Below are 22,254 nucleotides of genomic sequence, written 5' to 3' on the forward strand. Positions count from 1 at the left end.
TTAGCCATGAAAATTGGCTGGGTGACTTTGGGCCAGTTACCAGGGGACTGTGAGTTCTAGTCCTGCCTTAGCTATGTAAGTCAGTTGGGTGACTTTGTGCCAGTCACCAGGAGATGGTGAGTTGTAGTCTTAACGTAGCCATGAAAGTCAGTTGGGTGACTTTTGGCCAATCACCAGGAGACAGTGAGTTCTAGTCTCGCCTTAAGCATGTAAGTCAGCTGGGTGACTTTGGACTAATTTTCAGGAGACGTGAGTTCTAGTCTCGCTTTAGACATGAAAGCCAGCTGGGTGACGGGGCCAATCATTGGGCGATGGTGAGTTCTAGTTCTGTTTTAGGCATAAAAATCAGCTGGGTGACTTTTGGCCAGTTACCAGGAGACAGTGAGTTCTAATTCTGCCTTAGGCATGAAAGTTGGCTGGGTGACTTTGGGCCAGTCTCTCTCTTATCAGCCCAACCCACCTCACAGGGTTGTTGTTTGGGGAAAAGAGGAGCAGGAAGGTATATGTTCAGTGATTGAGTTATTTGTAAAAATAATACAGGTAGTCCTTGACTTACAACAGCTCATTTAGTGACCGTTGAAAAAAGTGACTTATGACTGTTTTTCACATGACCATTGTAGCATTCCCGTTTTCAGCCGGCAGAGTGCTACTGGAGGCCATGGAGGCCGAAAACAGGCTGGGTGTAGCTCATTTTCTGGCTGTTTTCAGCCTGTTTTCAGCCGGTAGAGTGCAGCTGGAGGCCATGGAGGCCGAAAACAGGCCGTGCGTAGCTCATTTTCTGGCCGTTTTCAGCCCGTTTTCGGCTGGCAGAGTGCTGCAGGAGGCCATTCAGGCCGAAAACGGGGCAGAGGGGGGCCGTGCACAGCTCCCCCGCATCCCGTTTTGGCCAGCAGGGTGCTGCAGGAGGCGTCTGTCTCATCTCTCCCCCTCCTCCCCACAGAAAACTACACTGCTGATCTGGCCCTCATAGAAATCCAGTTTGACACCCCTGATCTAATCGGTAAAACCCCCAAAAATCAAAGTTTCATTCTTTCCCGCGTCATGCGCAAAGTTCAGACGCAGTCTCTGCGTGGGAACAAAAAAGCCCTTCTATTCTTTTCTTTAAACCAAAATAGTCAATTTTGCTGCTTGGGCCAAACTCCCATCAGCTTCTGCCACCGTTCGTCCATCCGTGGTAGGAATCGAAGGTGTGCTTCCATTTTTTGTGCATGCGATATATACCGGTAGTCTTGCTGCTGAAATCAGAGTCCGTTTGTGACGGAGGCTTGCCAAGGAAGAGCAAGGGGGCAGCAGGGGGCGCTCTCGCCCAGCCAGGGAGCCGCCACAGCCTCACCTGCCCATCTGCTGTTCCTACCTGGGAGGATAGGAAGGGAGGTAAAGTAATAATAATCCGGCGGCATCTGCTTCCTTCTTCTGGACCAAGAGGGAAATAAAACCCGACGTCCCTTCTAGCGAAAACCTGCTGTTTTCTCTTTCCCCTCCGGAGGTCTCGCCACCAACTGCTCAAACGTTTTGGATGCCAAGCCGTATCTGATGCCCCTCCATCACACACACACAAACACACACACACACACACACAGAGAGCGGGAGACGGCAGTTTAACTTCATCCAAGTGAACCAAAAAAAAAAAAAAGGGGGTGGGTGGGAAGAGGAAGATGGGGGAAAACACAGCGCCACGACAAAAAGAAAAACCGTGTAAAAACCGGACAGCGTCTCGCCCGGCTGCTAAACTAAGAAGAGACTGGACAGCCACTTGTCTGAAATAGTATAGGTTCTCCTGCTTGAGCAGAGGGCTGGACTAGAAGATCTCCAAGGTCCCTTCCTGTTCTGTTTTGTTCTGTTCTCTCCTCATTCTATTCTATTCCGATTTATCTTCTCTATTTTCTCTTCTCTTCTCTTCTTGTAATCTGTTTTATTCTGTAACCTGTTCTGTGTTCTCTGCTCTGTTCTATTCCATTCCATTTTATCTTCTCTTCTATTTTCTCTTTTCTCTTCTCTTCTTATTCTATTCTAGTATCTGTTTTATTCTGTAACCTGTTCTGTGTTCTGTTCTATTTTCTTTTCTTTTCTTTTCTTTTCTTTTCTTTTCTTTTCTATTCTTTTCTATTCTATTCTATTCTATTCTATTCTATTCTGTTCTGTTCTATTCTATTCCAGTAATCTATTTTATTCTGTAACCTGTTCAGTGTTCTGTGTTCCGTTCCATTCCATTCCATTCCATTCCGATTTCTCTTCTCTTCTCTTCTATTTCAAACTCTATTCTATTCTATTCTGCATTCTATTCTATTTCTATTCTATTCCATTCCATCCTATTCATTATTTCTATTTCTATTCTATTCTATTCTATTCTATTCTATTCTATTCTATTCTATTCTATTCTATTCTATTCTATTCTATTCCATTCTACTCTATTCTACTCTACTCTACTCTACTCTACTCTACTCTACTCTACTCCACTCCACTCCACTCCACTCCACCCCACCCCACCCCACCCCACCCCACCCCATCCATTATTTCATTCTCTATTCTATTCTATTCTATTCTATTCTATTCTATTCTATTCTATTCCATTCTATTCCATTCTATTCCATTCCATTCCATTCCATTCCATTCCATTCCATTCTATTCCTTATTCTATTCTATTCTATTCTATTCTATTCTATTCTATTCTATTCTATTCTATTCCATTCCATTCCATTCCATTCTGATTTCCATTCTGATTTGTATTCTATTCTATTCTATTCTATTCTATTCTATTCTATTCTATTCTATTCTATTCTATTCTATTCTATTCCATTCCATTCCATTCCATTCTGATTTCTATTCTATTCTATTCTATTCTATTCTATTCTATTCTATTCTATTCCATTCCATTCCATTCCATTCTGATTTCTATTCTATTCTATTCTATTCTATTCTATTCTATTCTATTCTATTCTATTCTATTCTATTCTATGCTATTCTACTCTATTCTACTCTACTCTACTCTACTCTACTCTACTCTACTCTACTCTACTCTATTCTATTCTGATTTCTCTTCTCTTCTCTTAACTTCTCCTTCTCCTTCTCTTCTCCTCTGAAGTATTTCTGGTGTGTCCATAATACCTTCACTTGGGGGAGGGATAAGCGTGGGAGGTGTAATTTCAGGGAGGAACTGGGCAGGGAACACAAATCCAGACCTCCCCTCCCCCCTCCAGAAGGCAAAACCAGCAATTGCACCAGGATTGGCATCCTGATTTAAGAAAACGAAACGGCCCCGTTCTGGCAAGGTCCCGAGTTCAAAACCTGCTGCAGCTCCTATTGTGGGCTTCTATTTCCAGAACCCCAGACCTCCTTCCCCCCACCCCCCCCAGCTGCTACCGGTCGGCCAATCAAGGAAAACCCCAAAGCTACATCTCTGAAAAATATCCCATAATGGCAAGACAAGAACTAGGCAGCTGCAAAGACACACAATCACACACACACACAGATGTTGCAGCACATTGCTCAGTGCCTGCCTGGGGTCCCTTGGCTAGGAGAACTTCCATCTCAATTAAGGAGACTTTGCTGTGTAATAAGCTGCGGTATTTCGAAGCCTTCGGCAACTAATTTAGCGGAGAAGCTGCTGATTTTGCAACCTGCCCCAGTTATTCCCTGGGAGTAGCTGAAAAAACACTTGGTTGAACCTAGGTCGAATGTTCTGATTGGTTCTTATCCAGGGGTGAAATCCAGCAGGTTCTGACAGGTTCTGGCGAACCGGTAGTGGAAATTTTGAGCGGTTCAGAGAACCGGCAAATGCCACCTCCGGCTGGCCCCAAACTGAAGTGGGAATGGAGATTTTGCAATATCCTTCCCCTGGAGTGGGGAGGGAATGGAGATTTTACAGTATCCTTCCCCTGGAGTGGGGGGGGGGAATGGGGATTTTGCAGTATCCTTCCCCTGGAGTGGGGAGGGAATGGAGATTTTACAGTATCCTTCCCCTGGAGTGGGGGGGAATGGGGATTTTGCAGTATCCTTCCCCCTGGAGTCGGGAGGGAATGGAGATTTTGCAGTATCCTTCCCCTGGAGTGGGGAGGGAATGGAGATTTTACAGTATCCTTCCCCTGGAGTGGTGGGGGGAAATGGGGATTTTGCAGTATCCTTCCCCCTGGAGTGGGGAGGGAATGGAGATTTTGCAGTATCCTTCCCCTGGAGTGGGGAGGGAATGGAGATTTTAAAGTATCCTTCCCCTGGAGTTGGGGGGGGGGAATGGGGATTTTGCAGTATCCTTCCCCCTGGAGTGGGGAGGGAATGGAGATTTTGCAGTATCCTTCCCATAGAGTGGGGAGGGAATGGGGATTTTGCAGTATCCTTCCCCTGGAGTGGGGAGGGAATGGGGATTTTGCAGTATCCTTCCCCCAGGAGTGGGGAGAGAGAGGGAGGGGGAATTTGTGGTGTGTGTCTGTGTGTGTTTGCGGATTGTTATGTGTGTTGGGCCTGGTCTTTGGATGTTATGTGAATTTCATTGTATGGGTATACTGTGTATATACGTACAATAACAATAAAGTTATACTTATATGTACACACACACGGAATGGACACTGAACTAATCCGATAGATAGATAGATAGATAGATAGATAGATAGATAGATAGATAGATAGACAGACAGACAGACAGACAGTGTATATATGTACACACACACACACACACAAACTGGTGGACTGGAAACTGAACTAAGCCTGTAGATATATAGATAGATATACTGTGTATATATCTACACACATAAACATACACACACATACATACATATATACCAGGGATGGGTTCTACTTACCTTTACTACCGGTTTGCAATGGGGCCGAGCGCGTGCGCTCACTTCCCTCGCTCACTCTTCTGCGCATGTGCAGATGCTTCCTGATGACGTCAGGGTCAGTGGGCGGAGCCTCCCGCCGGTTTTACTACCAGTTCTGGCGAACCGGTCTGAACCGGGGGCAACCCACCACTGATATATACTTCCCTCCGCCACCCCAGGATTACCTGAGTTTCCATTCCAGTGAGAACGTCCGTATCCTCTGATACGGTCTATGCGGCTTTTCAAAAATATATATTTATCTTGCAGTAATAGATTTCTCAGGGAGAAATCAGACAGTTGTTCCCAGCCTTGGTCAAATCCCAGCAGGGCCGGGAGGTCAGCGCCAGGCCGGGTTGTGGTTATCCATCTCTCTCTCTCTCTCTCCGGACGTCCCCTTCAGCCAATTAGAGCCTGGCTGGCCGTAGGCTGCGCTGGCGCTGAGGGCCCTGCGCTCGTGGCCATTCCTCAGGTGAGAAGACTTCAAGGGTCTCTAGCTCAGCCACCCGATTGGTAACCCCATGCAAGATTTATGCTCCGGTTTTCCGCCCGAAGAAGCAACTGTCACTCACGCCGGAGCATTAAAGACGGCGCATAACTTGATCAGATGGGAGAAGTCAACATAGTTTCCCCAACTTGTGACATCTCACTAAAGGGTGCGAAGGCGCCAGATTCCCTCGGCTGAAACATCCACCTGGATTTTTATTTATTTATTTATTCTATTTATTTGTCAAGCATGTATTAGAGAACAGATATAAGTGTAAACATGATTATAACGCTGGTGTGCTTTATGCATGCCCCCTTACAGACCTCTTAGGAAAGGGGTGAGGTCAGGGGTGAAATCCAGCAGGTTCTGACAGGTTCGGGCGAACCGGTAGCGGAAAATTTGAGTAGTTTGGAGAACCGGCAAATATCACCTCTGGCTGGCCCCAGAGTGGGGTGGGAATGGAGATTTTGCAGTATCTTTCCCCTGGAGTGGGGTGGGAATGGAGATTTTTGCAGTATCTTTCCCCTGGAGTGGGGTGGGAATGGAGATTTTGCAGTATCTTTCCCCTGGAGTGGGATGGGAATGGAGATTTTGCAGTATCTTTCCCCTGGAGTGGGGTGGAAAAGGAGATTTTGCAGTATCTTTCCCCTGGAGTGGGGTGGAAAAGGAGATTTTGCAGTATCTTTCCCCTGGAGTGGGGTGGAAAAGGAGATTTTGCAGTATCTTTCCCCTGGAGTGGGGTGGAAAAGGAGATTTTGCAGTATCTTTCCCCTGGAGTGGGATGGGAATGGAGATTTTGCAGTATCTTTCCCCTGGAGTGGGGTGGAAAAGGAGATTTTGCAGTATCTTTTCCCTGCCACGCCCACCAAGCCACGCCAACACAGAACCGGTAGTAAAAAAATTTGGATTTCACCACTGGGTGAGGTCCATGGTAGACCGTTTTATGGTTAAAGTTATGGGGGTTTGAGGACGTAACCACGGAGTCAGGTAGTGCATTTCAGGCACTCTGTTGCTGAAGTCGTATTTCCTGCAATCGAGTTTGGAGCGGTTTACCTTGAGTTCGTATCTATTGTGTGCTTGCATATTATTGCGGTTGAAGCTAAAGTAGTCCTTGACAGGTAGGATGTTGTAGTAGATAATTTTGTGTACTAAGCTTAGGTCAGACGGTGTAGTTCTAGGTTGTCCAGGTTCAAAATTTCCAGCCTGGTGGCATCAGGTATTCTGTTGTGAGCAGAGGAGTTGTTGTGGCTTCGTTACCGGAGCCTGTGTCATCGTCAGGAGAGGACTCCGAGAGTGAAGGAGAGGAGTTGGCAAGGCCTTCCTCTCCAGGACCCTCCTCTCTGGCAATGCCTTCAGTGTCCGCCGAAGGGCAAGAGATAGGGCCGGGGCCAAGCACGTCCACGCAGCCACAAGTGGACAGTGATGGGGGTAATGAGTCTTGGCTGGATCCACGCCAGCGTCGCAGAGATAAGCGCGCGCAACAGAAGGGCGTGCCCGAGATTAGGCTGAGTCACTGGACCACACCCCACAGGATATAAAAGGGAGCGTGGTGGCCAGTCAAACCTTGTGATGAACAAAGCTGAAAGCTTCCACGCCATTCTGCATTGCCGAACTTTTGCTTTAAGACTTTGCTGGAGTATCTCTGGACTTGATTTAATTCCGTAATTATTGAGCTGCTTTCCTTTGATGTACCAGAAGCGGGGAGAACTTATCTCTCCTCTTTGTAAATAATAAACTCTTGGCAGGCAGCCACTAGGTTGTTGCCAAGTTCCATTATCATAAGGAAAAGGATTTTGCCGGCTGGTTTGGTCTTTAACTCCTGAACGTCTGTTGGTGTGTGTGCGTGTGGTTGGGGACAGAACAGGAGTGGAGAACTCTTCTCGTGAAATATGTCTGGACCCGCTCAATTGTATTAATGAGGGACGCAGTGGCTCAGTGGCTAAGACGTCCTGCATGGGGCTATGTGACACTCCCAGCTCCAGCTGGGGATGATGGATCCCTTATCCTGCACTGGGCTGTGTGATAGCCCAGCTCTGGCTAGGGATGATGGTCCCGTGCCCTGCATGAGGTTGTGTGACACTCCTCGCTCCGGCTGGGGATGATGGATCCCTTGGGGGCTGTGCGATAGCCCAGCATCGGCTGGGAATGATGGATCCCTCACCCTGCACGGGCCTGTGCGACAGAGCCCAGCATCGGCTGGGGATGAGCCGCCCTGAGTCTTCGGAGAGAAGCGGCATATAAATTGAATTAATTAAATTAATTAAATTAAATGATGAGGTTGCTTGACACTCCCAGCTCTGGCTGGGGATGATGGATTCCTTGTCCTGCACAGGGCTGTGCGACAGAGCACAGCATCAGCTGGGGATGATGGATCCTTTGCCCTGCATGAGGTTGCGTGACACTCCCAGCCCCAGCTGGGGATAATGGATCCCTCACCCTGCACGGGGCTGTGCGACAGAGCCCAGCATTGGCTGGGGATGATGGATCCCTTGCTCTGTATGAGGCTGCATGACACTCAAAGCTCCGGCTGGGGATGATGGATCCCTTATCCTGCTCGGGGCTGTGCGATAGCCCAGCTCTGGCTAGGGATGATGGGCCCTTGCCCTGCATGAGGTTGTGTGACACTCCCAGCTCCGGCTGGGGATGATGGATCCCTTGTCCTGCATGGGACTGTGCAACACTCCCAGCTCTGGCTAGGGATGATAGGCCCTTGCCCTACATGAGGTTCTGACACTGCCAGCTCTGCTGGGGATGATGGATCCCTTACCCTGCATGAGGTTGTGTGACTCCCAGCTCCGGCTGGGAATGATGGATCCCTTGTCCCGCACGGGGCTGTGCGACAGAGCCCAGCATCGGCTGGGGATGATGGATCCCTTGCCCTGCATGAGGTTGTGTGACACTCCCAGCTCTGGCTGGGGATGATGGATTCCTTGTCCTGGACAGGGCTCTGAGACAGCTCAGCTCTGGCTAGGGATGATGGGCCCTTGAACTGCATAAGGTTGCGTGACACTCCTAGCTCTGGCTGGGGATGATGGATCCCTTGGGGGCTGTGCGACAGAGCCCATCTCCGCCCTTCCATCCATCCCCAACCGGCCCACGTGCGCAGCGTCGGCGGAGGCGGGACGGGGGGCGTGGCTAAGGACGTGGCCCCGCCCCCACGCTCGCCCCGCCTTCTCCACAACCGGCCCACGTGCGCGGCGGCGGCGGCGGCGGGATGGAGGGGGCGTGGCTAAGGACGTGGCCCCGCCCCCACGCTCGCCCCGCCTTCTCCACAACCGGCCAAGATGGCGTCGCTCTCTCTCCTGAAGGAGGCCTCGATGCCGGCGACCGGCGGCTTCTCCTTCCACAACTGCGCCCGGTGAGGCGGCGGAGAGTCGGGCGGGGAGTCGGGCGGGCGGGAGGCCCGAGGAAAACGGCGGAAGGGCCGGGAAAGAGGCGTCGGGAGGCCCCTCAGGCCAGGCCCGAGGCGGCCGTGACTCAGGAGCCGGGCTCCCCTCAGCCCAAGCCGGCCCGGAGCTCGACGGCCAGGCCGGATGCCGCTTCCTCCCGTCCGGGGAAAACCCCTCTAGCCTCTCCCCGGCGGTTTGTGGCGGTTCCCGGCGACTGACGGGCCGAGGGCTTGTCCGGGCCCGCTCGGAACTACTGCTCCCAGCGGCCCCGCCCTTGGGGGCCACGCTGAGGCATGCTGGGAGTTGGAGTCCGGGAAAGCGAAAGGGCGCCTCTGGGCAGGCAGAGGGGATGGGGATCGCCCCCTAATGGGGGTGGGGGATGCGAGGGTGGCTCCTCCCCTTCCAAAATCAGCCCTTCCCCCCCTTTGAGTTGATCTTGGGTTGCACTTCGGTTTTTCCAGCCCCAGGTGGGGAGGGGGGCAAACATAGGTCTCCCCCCTCCCCATATCAATCCATGATTTGATTGAGATTTGATTGACAAAGCCATATCAATCCATGATTTGATTCACTGAGCCATATATGATTTGATTGAGTTTCGATTGACTGAGCCATATCGATCCATGTCAATCCATCATTTGATTGAGTTTTGACTGACAGAGCCATATCAATCCATGATTTGATTGAGTTTTGATTGACTCAGCCATATCAATCCATGATTTGATTGAGATTTGATTGACTGAGCCATATCAATCCATGATTTGATTGAGATTTGATTGACTGAGCCATATCAATCCATGATTTGATTGAGCCATATCAATCCATGATTTGATTGACTGAGCCATTTCAATCCATATCAATCCATGACTTGATTGAGATTTGATTGACTGAGCCATACCAATCCAAGATTGGATTGAGATTTGATTGACTGAGCCATATCAAGCCATATAAATCCATGATTTGATTGAGATTTGATTGACTCAGCCATATCAATCCATATCAATCCATGATTTGATTGAGATTTGATTGACTCAGCCATATCAATCCATGATTTGATTGAGATTTGAGGCTCACTAGGTGGCCCAAGTGGCTAAAAACATCGAGCTTGTCAACCAGAAAGGTCAACAGTTCGAATCCCTAGTACAGGTCTCCTGCGTGAGCAGAGGGTTGGACTAGATGACCTCCAAGATCCCTTCCAACTCTGTTAACTGTTATTGACAAGTGACTCATCTCATGTTGGCTTCTCGTCTGCTGCAGGAATGCCCAGCTGGAATCGGAGGGGGCCCAGAAGGGTCTTCGGCTGCCCACCGCTCGCAAGACGGGCACCACCATAGCCGGCGTGGTGTACAAGGTAATGCTGATGCTGCGGCTCTCGGGGTGTGTGTGTGTGGAGGGCAAATCTCCCTCGGTTTCGTGCCAAGATGCAGCCTGAACCCTCTTTTCTCCATCCTCACAGGATGGTATCGTGCTGGGGGCAGACACCCGGGCTACCGAAGGGATGGTGGTTGCCGACAAGAACTGTGCCAAGATCCATTTCATTGCTCCCAACATCTAGTAAGCTCCCGAATCGGGGTGGGAAGGACTGGGGTTTGTGCATGGAGCCTCCTCGTCGAAGGAGAAGATGTGGGCGTGAATTGTGTGGCAAGCGACATGTGATGACATGATCTCTATCCTCTCGAATGCTTTTGGGTGTTGCGTAAAGCAAGTGTCGGTTCTGCTATCTTTGCCTTGGCGCCTTGCTGGCATCCTGCCATCAAAGGCTAGGAGGGAGGCGGCATGGGGGGGGGCAACAGATGGGCAATAATGTTTGGGATTGTGATGGGGTTTGAAATAGGAAGGGGAGAAATGACAGTTTGATGAAGACCAGAGAAGCATGGAACTAGGTTGTGCCAGCATACAAAGCCACGCACCTTGAGAATGGAATGCGGACTGCCCCAAACATCTCAAAACTCTTTTGTGGCTCTTCATTGGCTGAAGATGAACTGATCCTGTGGGGAGGGCTGGGATGAGGGGAAAAAATTTCTAACGTTTCACGCGGGAAACTTAGATACAGCCTGACTTTACCGCAGCCAGCAATCTTTGAGAAAAGAACCAATCACTTCACTCAAATGGAGTCGAGGGTCTTTCTTTCCTAAGAGCCCTGGCTGGGCAGGTCTGACAGTAAGGTGCCTTGGGGTGGAAGAGGCTGATTGGTTTCAGTGGGACTCAGATGCATAAAATGATGCTGTTTTACTCTTGCAGCTGCTGTGGAGCCGGAACAGCTGCGGACACCGAAATGACCACCCAGATGATCTCTTCAAACATGGAGCTTCACTCCCTTTCAACTGGCCGGCTTCCGAGAGTCGTGACGGCCAACCGGATGCTCAAGCAGATGCTTTTCAGGTACCTAATCGTTGCCTGGGCGGGATTGTTAGCGGGAGGGAGAAGGTTTCCCTCCACACCTTTCAGAGGCTTTCTTTGGGGAGGAGTTAAAATATTCAAGATGGCAACTGTGAGCACAATTTATGTGGGGGAAAATAAAGAGAGGCAGGATTTCAACTGCACAGTCCGGTTTGCGTACAAAACTGGAGGATACACGCAACTCACAGCTCTGTAGGAAAAACCAAGGCAGCTTTATTTAATTTATATACAGTTAGTCCTCGACTTACAACAGTTCATTTAGTGACCATTCAAAAGTTAACGGCACCGAAGAAAGTGACTTATGACCAGTTTTCACACTTACCATTGGTCTTGGTAGTACAGTGGTCTAAAGCACCCTGTTATTAAGAACAGCTGCCTGCAATTACTGCAGGTTCGAATGTCGCCAGGCTCAAGGTTGACTCAGCCTTCCATCCTTTCTAAGGTAGGTAAATTGAGGACCCAGTTTGTGGGGGCAATAAGCTGACTTTGTATAAATAAACAAAAGGATGAAGGCTATTGCTTAACGCACTGTAAGCCGCCCTGAGTCTCCGGAGAAGGGCGGCATATAAATCAAATTAAAAAAAAAAAAATCACGTGATCGAAATTCAGACGCTTTTGACAATTGACCCGTATCACGTGTTCCCCTTTAGCGGCCTTCTGACAAGTCAGTGGGGAAGCCAGATTCACTGAGCGACCGTTTGACTAATTTAACAACGGCGGCGATTCGCTTAATAACTCTGGCAACCGAGGTGGTAAAACTCACTTCACAAATGTCTCCCTTAGCAACAGGAATTTTGGCCTCAACTGTGGTCGTAAGTCGAGGATTACCTGTAGCCGCCCAATTCACACGCAGGGACTCCGGTCAGCGTGCAACATGAAAAACCCACAATATGATTAATATTATTGTTTTTTATTAAAATGAAAGCGAATCAGAGTCAAAGCGTTAACTTGGATAAGAGATGAGGGATAAAAAGGAAATGTCTTGTTTAAAATATAATGGTGATAGGATTAAAATTAGAATGGAGATAGAAATAAGAGAGAGGGGGGATTATTAATATACACATTTTTATATAATGCGATAAAAGCAATAATCGGAGGGAAGATTAGAAATTGAATAATGGAATTATGTATGTGTAAATTAGAATAGAATAGAATTAGGAATAGGAATAGAATAGAATTAGAATGGAATGGAATAGAATTGGAATGGAATGGAATAGGAATAGAATGGAATTGGAATGGAATAGGAATAGAATAACAGTCGGAAGGGACCTTAGAGGTCTTCTAGTCCAACCCCCTGCCCAGGCAGGAAACCCTACACCACTTCAGACAAAAGGTTATCCAACATCTTCTTAACATTTTTAAGTGTTGGAGCATTCACAACTTCTGTGAATGCTCCAATATGGCGATTGGCATTAGAATAATATATTGAAACATTGAATAATTAAACAAGGAAAGACTATAACGTAATACAAACATGTGTATTAACAGTAAAATTACGTAAGTTTGATGAACGTAACAAATACCATTAATGTTAATTATTCTTATTTGCACCAAGATCGATGCTACCCAGGTGCCACACTGCGCATGCAGTGATGTGTACATGTAAAATAAAATTAAAAAACTTGGGAAAAAAAGAAATAAAAACCCACATTTTAAACCCACGTCCCATTTTCCTTGCTTTTCAAACTGAGAAATTTACAAGCGGGTTGGAGAACGGCCAAGGCAAACGATTATCCAGGCTGTGATGTTTCTTGATTTGATTTGATTCATGCTCCAGGTACCAGGGATACATCGGCGCAGCTTTGGTTCTCGGTGGGGTGGACGTCACCGGGTGTCACCTGTACAGCATTTATCCTCACGGCTCGACCGACAAGCTGCCTTACGTCACGATGGGTGAGTCACGCTCCTTTGCGCTACGGAGTTGAGGTGTCTGTGCTGCCCCCTAGTGGGGGCCCAGAGCATTTAATTCTCTCCCCCCCCCCCCCACCCCATCCCCGCGTCCTTCCGATGATTCAGCTAATAGGGCAGAAAAAGAAAGCGGAAAATCTCGGCTGCTTTAACGGTGCCTTTGATCCCCTCTGGAGACTCTTGAAAAGAATTGGAGGAAGAGGAATTTCCTCACTCAGGCTGGATTTGGTTTTTTTTTATTATTTCCAGGGGAAATAAAACATTTTTTTTTTATTTCCGGGGGAGGAGGAAACCAGATTGTAGGCCAGCTTCCTAAAATGGCCCTAAGGAGGAAGTGAAAGAATAAAGGTCATCTCAATTTATGCTCACAGTTGAGCCCCAAAATTCATGTTGACGGTTCTTAAGAGAATTTTCCTCCCATTTTACGACCTTCCTTGCCACAGTTGTTAAGTGAGCACTAGGGGTGACATGATAGCAGTGTTCCAATATCTCAGGGGCTGCCCCAAAGAAGAGGGAGTCAAGCTATTCTCCAAAACACCTGAGGGCAGGACAAGAAGCAATGGGTGGAAACTCATCAAGGAGAGAAGCAACTTAGAACTAAGGAGAAATTTCCTGACAGTCAGAACAATTAACCAGTGGAACAACTTGCCACCAGAAGTTGTGAATGCTCCAACACTGGAAGTTTTTAAAGAAGAGGTTGGATAACCATTTGTCTGAAGTGGTGTAGGGTTTCCTGCCTAAGCAGGGGGTTGGACTAGAAGACCTCCAAGATCCCTTCCAACTCTGTTATTCTATAATTCTATAAAATCACTGCAAATTGATAAGTTAGTAACCCAGTTGTTCAGTGAATCTAGCTTCCCCATGCACTGTTGTCAGAAGGGGATCGCACGAATCCCCTCGTCATAAATCTGAGTCAGTTGCCAAGCGTCTGGATTTTGACCCTGGGGATGCCGCAACGGTCACCGGTGCGGGAAAAAATGGACACCAGTCGCCGTTTTCAGCGCTGATGTAACTTCAAATGGTCATTAACCGGATGGTCTTGTAAGTCAAGGACTACCTGTACGTGAAGAGCATTTCAGTTTCTTTAGTTCGGGCCCTTCATGGATTCCTCAACTGAGAAATTTTGTTTTAATGCCCTTTCCCCCCCCCCCCCCGAATTGAATTGATGCAAGAGACGGTGGCAATATAACCATTTGCTTGTGTGTTTCTCTGAGTTTGGTTCCCTGAATTCCAACTCATCCTTCGCTTATCCTTAATTTCTTTAAAAAGCCTCGCCCAAGAAAAAGCCAGAAAAAAAAACCTCATATATGATCAGAAATAATATGCTCCAGTTATAAATAGAAATGATGACTGGAGGATTGGACTATTTCCCCACCTATCACCTTGTGCAAAATTCAGATTTTGTTTGGACAAAGTCTTTTATCAGCCCAAAGAATCTTTTGGGGTGCCAAAAGGTTCCATACAGGTAGTCCTTGACTTACAACATTTCGTTTAGTACCGTTTCAAAGTTACAACGGAACCGGGGAAAAATCGACTCATGACCGTTTTTCACACTTAACGACTGTTGCAGGGACCTCATGGCTGCGTGATGATCAAAATACGGACGCTTGGCAAACGACTCACATTTATGACAGTCGCAGCGTCGTGGGGGAATCACATGATCCCTTTTTTTGCGACCTGACAAGCGAAAGTCCACGAGGAAGCCAGATTCACTTAACAAGTATGGCAGCTCAGTGGCTAAGAGGCTGAGCTTGTTGATCGAAAGGCCGGCAGTTCAGCGGTTCGAATCCCGAGCGCCGCATAACGGGGTGAGCTCCCGTGACTTGTCCCAGCTTCTGCCAACCTAGCAGTTCAGAAGCACTTTAAAAAAAATGCAAGTAGAAAAATAGGGACCACCTTTGGTGGGAAGGTAACAGCGCTCCGTGCGTCTTTGGTGTTGAGTCATGCCGGCCACATGACCACGGAGACGTCTTCGGACAGCGCTGGCTCTCCGGCTTTGAAACGGAGATGAGCACCGCCCCCTAGAGTCAGGAACGACTGGCACACATGTGCGAGGGGAACCTTTACCTTACTAACTTCACAACGCCAGTGATTCCCTTAACAACTCTGGCAGGAAATGGAGGGCGACGCTCACTTAACGACTGTCTCGCTTAGCGACAGAAATTTGGGGCTCAATTGTGGTCACAAGTCGACTAACCGCAGTGGCAGAATTCCTTTTTCTGTGTGCTCTTTCAAGCAAGCGCGGGGTGGGGTGAGGGGATCAGTTGGAACTACTGCAGATCGGAGGTTTTAATCGAGCGAGACCATTTTCAGGCCAATAGATGGTGCCACCATACCCTACAAATAAATATTGCATTATTTATTCTGTGCATACAGCTTTTCTTCCCCCCCCCTTGCTTTTTGAAAGAACGCTATTATAGGATTTATGATGTCATATTCTATTCCGCCTCTTATACGAATTAACATAAAAGATGAAATTGGATTAATATTTATAAATGTTGCCCTGAAACATATAAATTATTAAGCCGCTGAACCATAAATTACCTTGCTTTGTATGCGTGTGTGTGTGTGTGAGAGAGAAGAGAGTAAGTACGTAGCAAGTGATTAGTGAACCAAAACAGCAAAGATCTTGTCCACGGAGCTCTGGGGGTCGTTTTTTTAAAAAAATTTGGTTTTGTTTGCTCTGAAATACTGACTCTCTTACGAATGACTCTTCCCTGGACTTAGCAAGAGGAAAGAAACCATTTGAGGAGGATTCTCAGACGGGAACCAGCATCTCTTCCGCCTCCTAAATTAATCCTGTTGTGTTCCTTTGCTTCTTTTTATCCAGCAAATCCTTTATCTTCTTCCTTCCTTCCTTCCTTCCTTCCTTCCTTCCTTTCCTTTTTTCTTTCTTTCTTTCTTCCTTTCTTCCTTCCTCTTTTTTTCTTTCTTCCTTTCCTTCTTTCTTTCTTCCTTCCTTCCCTCCCTCCGTCCTTCCTTTCTTTCTTTCTTTCTTTCTTTCTTTCTTTCTTTCTTTCTTTCTTTCTTTTTCTTTCTCTCTTTCCTCCCTCCTTCCTTCCCTCCTTTCTTTCTTTCCTCCCTCCCTCCCTCTTTCTTTCTTTTCTCCCTCCTTCCTTCCTTCTTCCTTCCTTCCTTTCTTCCTTCCTTCCCTCCCTCTTTCTTTCTTTCCTTCCTCCCTCCCTCCCTCCTCCTTCCTCCCTCCTTCCTTCCTCCTTTTTTCTTCCTTCCCTCCCTCCCTCTTTCTTTCTTTCTTTCTTTCTTTCTTTCTTTCTTTCTTTTTCTTTCTCCCTCCCTCCCTCCCTCCCTCTCTCCTCCTTCCTTCCTCCCTCCCTCTCTCCCTCCTTCCTTCTTTCTTTCTTTCTTTCTTTCTTTCTTTCTTTCTTTCTTTCTTTCTTTCCTTCCTTCCTTCCTTCCTTCCTTCCTTCCTTCCTTCCTTCCTCGTTCCTTCCTCCCTCCCTCCCTCCCTCCCTCCTTTTCTTTCTTTCTTTCTTTCTTTCTTTCTTTCTTTCTTTCTTTCTTTCTTTCTTTCTTTCTTTCTTTCTTTCTTTCTTTCTTTCTTACAAGTGAGGTCTCTGAGGTTTGTAACGTCTGAGCCAAATGTATTCACGGTCGGTGTGTGTGCTAACTTTCCACCCTATTACCTTGTGCAAAACTCAGATTTCGTTTGGACAAAATCTACCAGCCCAAACCGGTTTGTCAACTATAGACACCTTCGAAGTAGGCTGTGGAGTTTCTCTGGGTCCTATATGTGGGTGTGTATGTGGGTCTATGCATAAGGGCTATGCTTTGAGAGCTGAGGGCAACGGAATTTCCTTTTAATCTATGCTGATTAGCATACATTTAAAGTGGCAATGAAGGTCTAGTCTAGTCCATTCCATTCCACTCCACTCCACTCCACTCCTCTCCTCTCCTCTTCTTTTCTCTTCTCTTGTCTTCTATTATAAATTCTATTCTATTCTTTTCTATTCTCTGTTGTACTCTATTCCTAATTCCAATTCCAATTCTATTCTATTCCATTCCACTTTCTATATTCTACTTTACTCTACTGTACCCTACCCTACCCTACCCTACCCTACTCTACTCTACTCTTTATTCCTCCTATTCTATTCCATTCTATTCCATTCTATTCCATTCCATTCCATTCTATTCCATTCTATTCTATTCTATTCTATTCTATTCTATTCTATTCTATTCTATTCCACTTTATGGAGTATATTATACTCTACTCTTTTCTTTTCTATTCTAATTAGTAATTTTCATACAGGCAGTCTTTGATTTACAATTCATTTAGTGACCGTTCAAAGTTACAACGGTACTGTAAAATGATTTATGACCAGTTTTCACACTTACGACCATTGTAGCATCCCCATGGTCCCATGATCAGGCACTTGGCAACTGACTCATATTTATGACGGTTGCAGTGTCCCAGGTACATGTAATCATTTTTGGTGACGACCTGACCAGCAAAGTCAAGGGGGAATTCACTGGACAACCGTGTTACTGACTTAACAATTGCAGTGCTTCGCTTAACAACTGTGGCAAGAAAGGTTGTAAAATGGGGCAAAATTCACGTAACAAATGTCTCACTTATCGACACAAATTTTGGACTCGATTATGGCCGTAAGTCAAGGACCACTTGTATTAGTGCGTTTTCTCCATCTGTGTGGCTGCCTTTGACACTGTTTGGAAGCTTCAATACGATTGGGGTCCAGCAGGATGCAGGATTGACATATTTAAGGCAGGTTTTTTTTCCCCAATCAGCAACTTTTAAGACCTGTGGACTTCAACTCCCAGAATTCCCCAGCCAACAAGAATTCCGAGAGTTGAAGTCTGCACATCTTAAAATTGCTGAAATTGAGAAATATGGATTTAAAGCCTGAAAAAGTTTAATGACACATGGAAAAAAAAAAAGGATTGAGATCACACACGCCTTAGTTCATTGTAGCCCACTCCTGATGGGGGAAATTCTTGAAATGGATCCAGAATTCCTGGAGAATTACAAGTTGGGAAGGACTGGACTGGTGAGAGGACTTTTTCTCAGATTCTGAGATCCCTTTTCACTTCGTCATTACTTGTTGTGGCCCGCCAGTGGCCAGCAGAGCTGGCAGCAGATTCAGGCAGTGAGAAGGTTGGGGAGCAACGTGGGCCAGTCCTGGAGTCTGGGGAAGGCTCGGACGAGAGCTCTGAGTCGGAGGCAGAGAGGGGGCCAAGGCCATCTGGTAGTTCTTTGCTGCCTCCGGAGTCTCCGGAGTCTGACATCAGCAAGGCAGAAGAACAGCGGGAGCCTGTTCCCAGTGTGCGCATTTGCAGAGCTGCCAGGAGACAGGAACAATTAAGAAAACAGGGTCAACTTGGGAGTAAGGCTTGGAGATGATTGGCCCCTCCCATAAGACATAAAAGGAAGAGCAAACAGGACGTGAGCTTTTGCAGGAAGCAATTAGTTCATCTGTCCCGATTCAAGATTTGAAAATTCTGTTTGTGACTCTGTGCCAAGTTTGGCCTTGCCCTGCGTCTGGGAATTAGCTCTTTGGCAGCATTCCAAGGGAGATAAGGTGAGTGTTTGTAAACACTCCTCTGAAAGACTGTTTATCAAGCCTTGCGGACTGTAAATGAAAGTAATTTACAGCCATATGAATTAAAGAGGTTTGCCGGGACTAAAGTTTGTGCTGTTTAATTTCTAAGGAAGCCTAGGTCAGAACATTACTGACCTTCTGAGAGATGATGTAGAATGTTCCTTCTTTTTAAAGCAAAAAAAAAAAAAAAAAAAAAAAAACCCATGTAAAGAGTTCAAGTCTATTGAATTTTTTTTAAAAAAAAACTATTTTTGAAAACGCTTCCAAGCATTTGCGCTGCTCCGTTACGATTTTGTTCTAAAGTATACGTCGTTAAAAGAGTTTAGATTGAAACGGTGCTGTGGCTCCTTAGTTTAGCTTCCCAGTAGTTGGTTTAGAGGGACACGGTGGCTCAGTGGCTAAGACGCTGAGCTTGTCAACCGAAAGGCCGGCAGTTCAGCGGTTCGAATCCCTAGTGCCGCCTAACGGGGGTGAGCTCCCGTGACTTGTCCCAGCTTCTGCCAACCTAGCAGTTCGAAAGCAGGTAAAAAATGCAAGTAGAAAAATAGGGACCACCTTTGGTGGGAAGGTAACAGTGTTCCGTGTGCCTTTGGCGTTGAGTCATGCCGGCCACATGACCACGGAGATGTCTTCAGACAGCGCTGGCTCTTCGGCTTTGAAACGGAGATGAGCACTGCCCCCTAGAGTTGGGAACGACTAGCACATGTGAGCGAGGGGAACCTTTAGCTTTACCTTTAGTTGGATTAGAGGAATGCTGACTCAAACCTCAAGGAGGAATAGTGAAAATGCTACGTTTTTAAAACCCGACGTTTTTTTAAATCTTTCACCAAAGCTCATCGCAGCTAGTTTTTAAAACCAGGATGCTGTTGGGTCCAAAATTGTCTTTTGAGTTTTAGAGTTTCTGGGAAGACTGTCTTTGTGTGATCCATAGAAGGAGGCAACCTGGAAACCGAAGAGAAGTTTGCAGGCATTGATTGAGAAACCTGGCTATTTATTTCCAGGATCTGCAGAAAAATTCAGTACCACGGAGAGCAATTGCGCAGCAAGCAAAATTAATGACTTGCTATCTCCGCTTTGTTTTAGAGTTTTGGCCAGGAAAATCCTTCGATTCCCAGATTCGGTATCGGTTTCTTTAAAGAGCCGGCATCCTTTAGCTTCTTCAGAGAATAGGGATCTAGGTAGTAAACGCGTCAGGTTCTTTCTTATTAAAAAGACAGGTGCATTTCCGTAGAATTTGTGGGGTTCCAGAACTATGGGGGACAGGATTATGTCTGCAAGAGAATGGAGACTGATTTCCTCTTCTTAACACTGTTGTTGTCCGTTGTTGGGCCTGATAGAGCTCTCGTGTGCTGAAGTACACAACCAATGTCCCAAATGTGCTTCCCCCCAAATGTGTTTTCCTTGAAGACGTTTAGCTTCTCATCCAAGGAGCTGGAGAACTGAAGAAGTTTCTTGGGTGAGAAGCGAAATGTCTTCAAGGAAAAAAACCCAAGTCCAGTTGCCTTGTGAAGAACTGAAGAAGCTTCTTGGATGAGAAGCAGAATGTCTTCAAAGAAAACCCAAGTCCAGTTGCCTTCTGAAGAACTGAAGAAGCTTCTTGGATGAGAAGCGGATCGTCTTCAAGAGGGAAAAAACCCAACTCCCGTTGCCTTCTGGAAAAAGCATCATCGGGACAACCATGACCAGGATGTCTGAGAATCTCCATGGATATTTACACCAGAAGTGTTTTATTAAACCCTTGGTAGATGTGTGGAAGACACGTATCTTTTGTTGACACAGAGGCAGCGAGGGTCACCCCTGGGGGTTCTCGGAGGGTGCTTTTGTGTAAACCTGGAAATCTTCGACATACCAGGCATCTGTGTGATGAGATGCTAAATGCCGCACGTGCAGATCTCTGCTAATGATTTTCCAGCGTCTTAGAAGCAGGATGCTAATTGCCTGCTTTCCTTAGCCGTGCTTGCATATCGTCAAGGCGCCCGGCGTGCATTTTATCCCTCGCTGAGCAAAACGGGCGTCCAAATTCCACGCCTCGGAGAGGAGAGCGCCCGTGTCCTTTCTCAGAAGGAGCTTAAAACCCACTCGGTGCTTACCCAGGAGTGAAAACATCAAATTAAGGTGTTTATGCTGACAACGGACAAATGTAGATTTCAGCAAACGAGGCAAGATTGTCTGATTGCGGGGGCTGCCTAGCAAAGCTCCCGGCCACAGCTCCGTAACGAAATGCGTGCATAAAATTACGACGCTTGGAAGTCTGGGTTTGAGGCCTCGGGAAGCAAGCGAGAGCCTCTCGGGTGGCTCAGCCTGGTCTCTGGGCACTCCCGGAGTCGTTTCATATTCATAAATCTCCCCTTCCTCCAGTTTGGCAATGGCTGTCTGCGAAAACAGCCCCGTGCCATCAGGAGACCGGGCCTCTTCATTCAGCAGCTCGAGTGAAAAATGATACCGATCAATGGGTCTGCAGAGAGCACCGGATTCCTATCGGGGGAAGAGCCGAAAATTGAATAACAATGAGGCCTGGTGAAGAAGTGCCCTGTCAGGTGCAGCTGACACTGATGGATGAGACAAATCGGAGCGTGTTACTCTTTCCCAGTTACTCTTTCCCACATGGCTGTGATTCCCAAGCGCGCGGACACTGCCGCAAACAAGTTCTGCGGAGCTGAGGGTCTGTTTGGCGGGACGGACCAGGAAGCCCAGTTCTCTTAAGTGGCTCTCCCTCGAAAACGAGATTTCAGGAAGGGGGGTTTAAGGTAGGAGAGCGGAAGGATCCAAGTAAGGTTCTTGGCAAGGAAGCCCATCCCATTGTCTCAGGAAAGGAGATTACTTTTCAACTCGATCTTTCCTTTCTTTGTCCTGGATCCAAAACAGAATTTTGGACCTCCGTGTGCACTTCCAGACTGTTCTTTAAATGGAGTCACAATGGAGTTGCTTTCCCCCCCCCCCAAATTTAACTGATGACCTTGGGACAGGGGTGAAATTTTATTTATTTATTTATTTATTTTATTGAATTTCTATACCGCCCTACTCCCGAAGGACTCAGGGCGGTGCACAGCCATAAAATAAAACACATAGATATACAAAATTTAAAATCGAATAAAATGAATTAAATAAATTTGGCTGAATTAATACCCATAATTTAAATACCCATAATTTTAAAATACATTAAAAATTTAAAATTTACACTTAAAAGGGAGATTTAGGCGAGGCCAGCTTGATGAAATAAAAGCGTCTTCAACTCGCGGCGGAAGGTGCGCAGATCCGGAATCCTCCATATCTCTGGGGGGAGCTCATTCCAGATCGTCGGTGCCCCCACAGAGAAGGCTCTCCCCCTAGGGGCCGACAGCCGACATTGTTTGGCCGAGGGCACCTGGAGGAGCCCCTCTCTGTGGAAGCGTACTGGTCGGTGGGAGGCTATTGATGGTAGTAGGCGGTCCTGTAAGTAACCAGGTCCTAAGCCATGGAGCGCTTTAAAGGTGGTAACCAGAACCTTGAAATGCTACCGGTTCGACCCGGTTCAGTCAAACCGGTAGTTAAAAAGCTACCAGTTCAGGTGAACCGGTAGTTAAAAAAAGCTGACCATCAGCTGTGCCGCATGATTTAAAATCGCTAGAAAGCAGGAAATCCTTTGGCTCACACCGCGCATGCACCGGCAGCGAACCGGTGGCGATTCTCGGAGGATTTCACCACCGCCT

The 22,254-nt window shown here is 47.1% G+C and overlaps 1 protein-coding gene across 1 annotated transcript in view; it reads left to right on the top strand.

Annotated features, from left to right (window-relative positions):
- Positions 1-8,520: 8,520 nt before the first annotated feature.
- The window catches only part of PSMB7 (proteasome 20S subunit beta 7), a 35,852-nt gene continuing 22,118 nt past the window's right edge, over positions 8,521-22,254 (top strand). The window contains exons 1-5 of the mRNA XM_087879893.1: positions 8,521-8,653; positions 9,939-10,032; positions 10,138-10,235; positions 10,923-11,063; positions 12,859-12,974. Of these exons, the coding sequence (XP_087736019.1) occupies positions 8,580-8,653; positions 9,939-10,032; positions 10,138-10,235; positions 10,923-11,063; positions 12,859-12,974 (523 nt within the window). The 5' untranslated portion in view covers positions 8,521-8,579. The remainder of the gene's footprint in view (positions 8,654-9,938; positions 10,033-10,137; positions 10,236-10,922; positions 11,064-12,858; positions 12,975-22,254) is intronic.

The sequence above is a fragment of the Pantherophis guttatus genome, chromosome 16 (assembly GCF_059756535.1).
Source record: "Pantherophis guttatus breed Tessera chromosome 16, ASM5975653v1, whole genome shotgun sequence".
NCBI lineage: Eukaryota > Metazoa > Chordata > Lepidosauria > Squamata > Colubridae > Pantherophis > Pantherophis guttatus.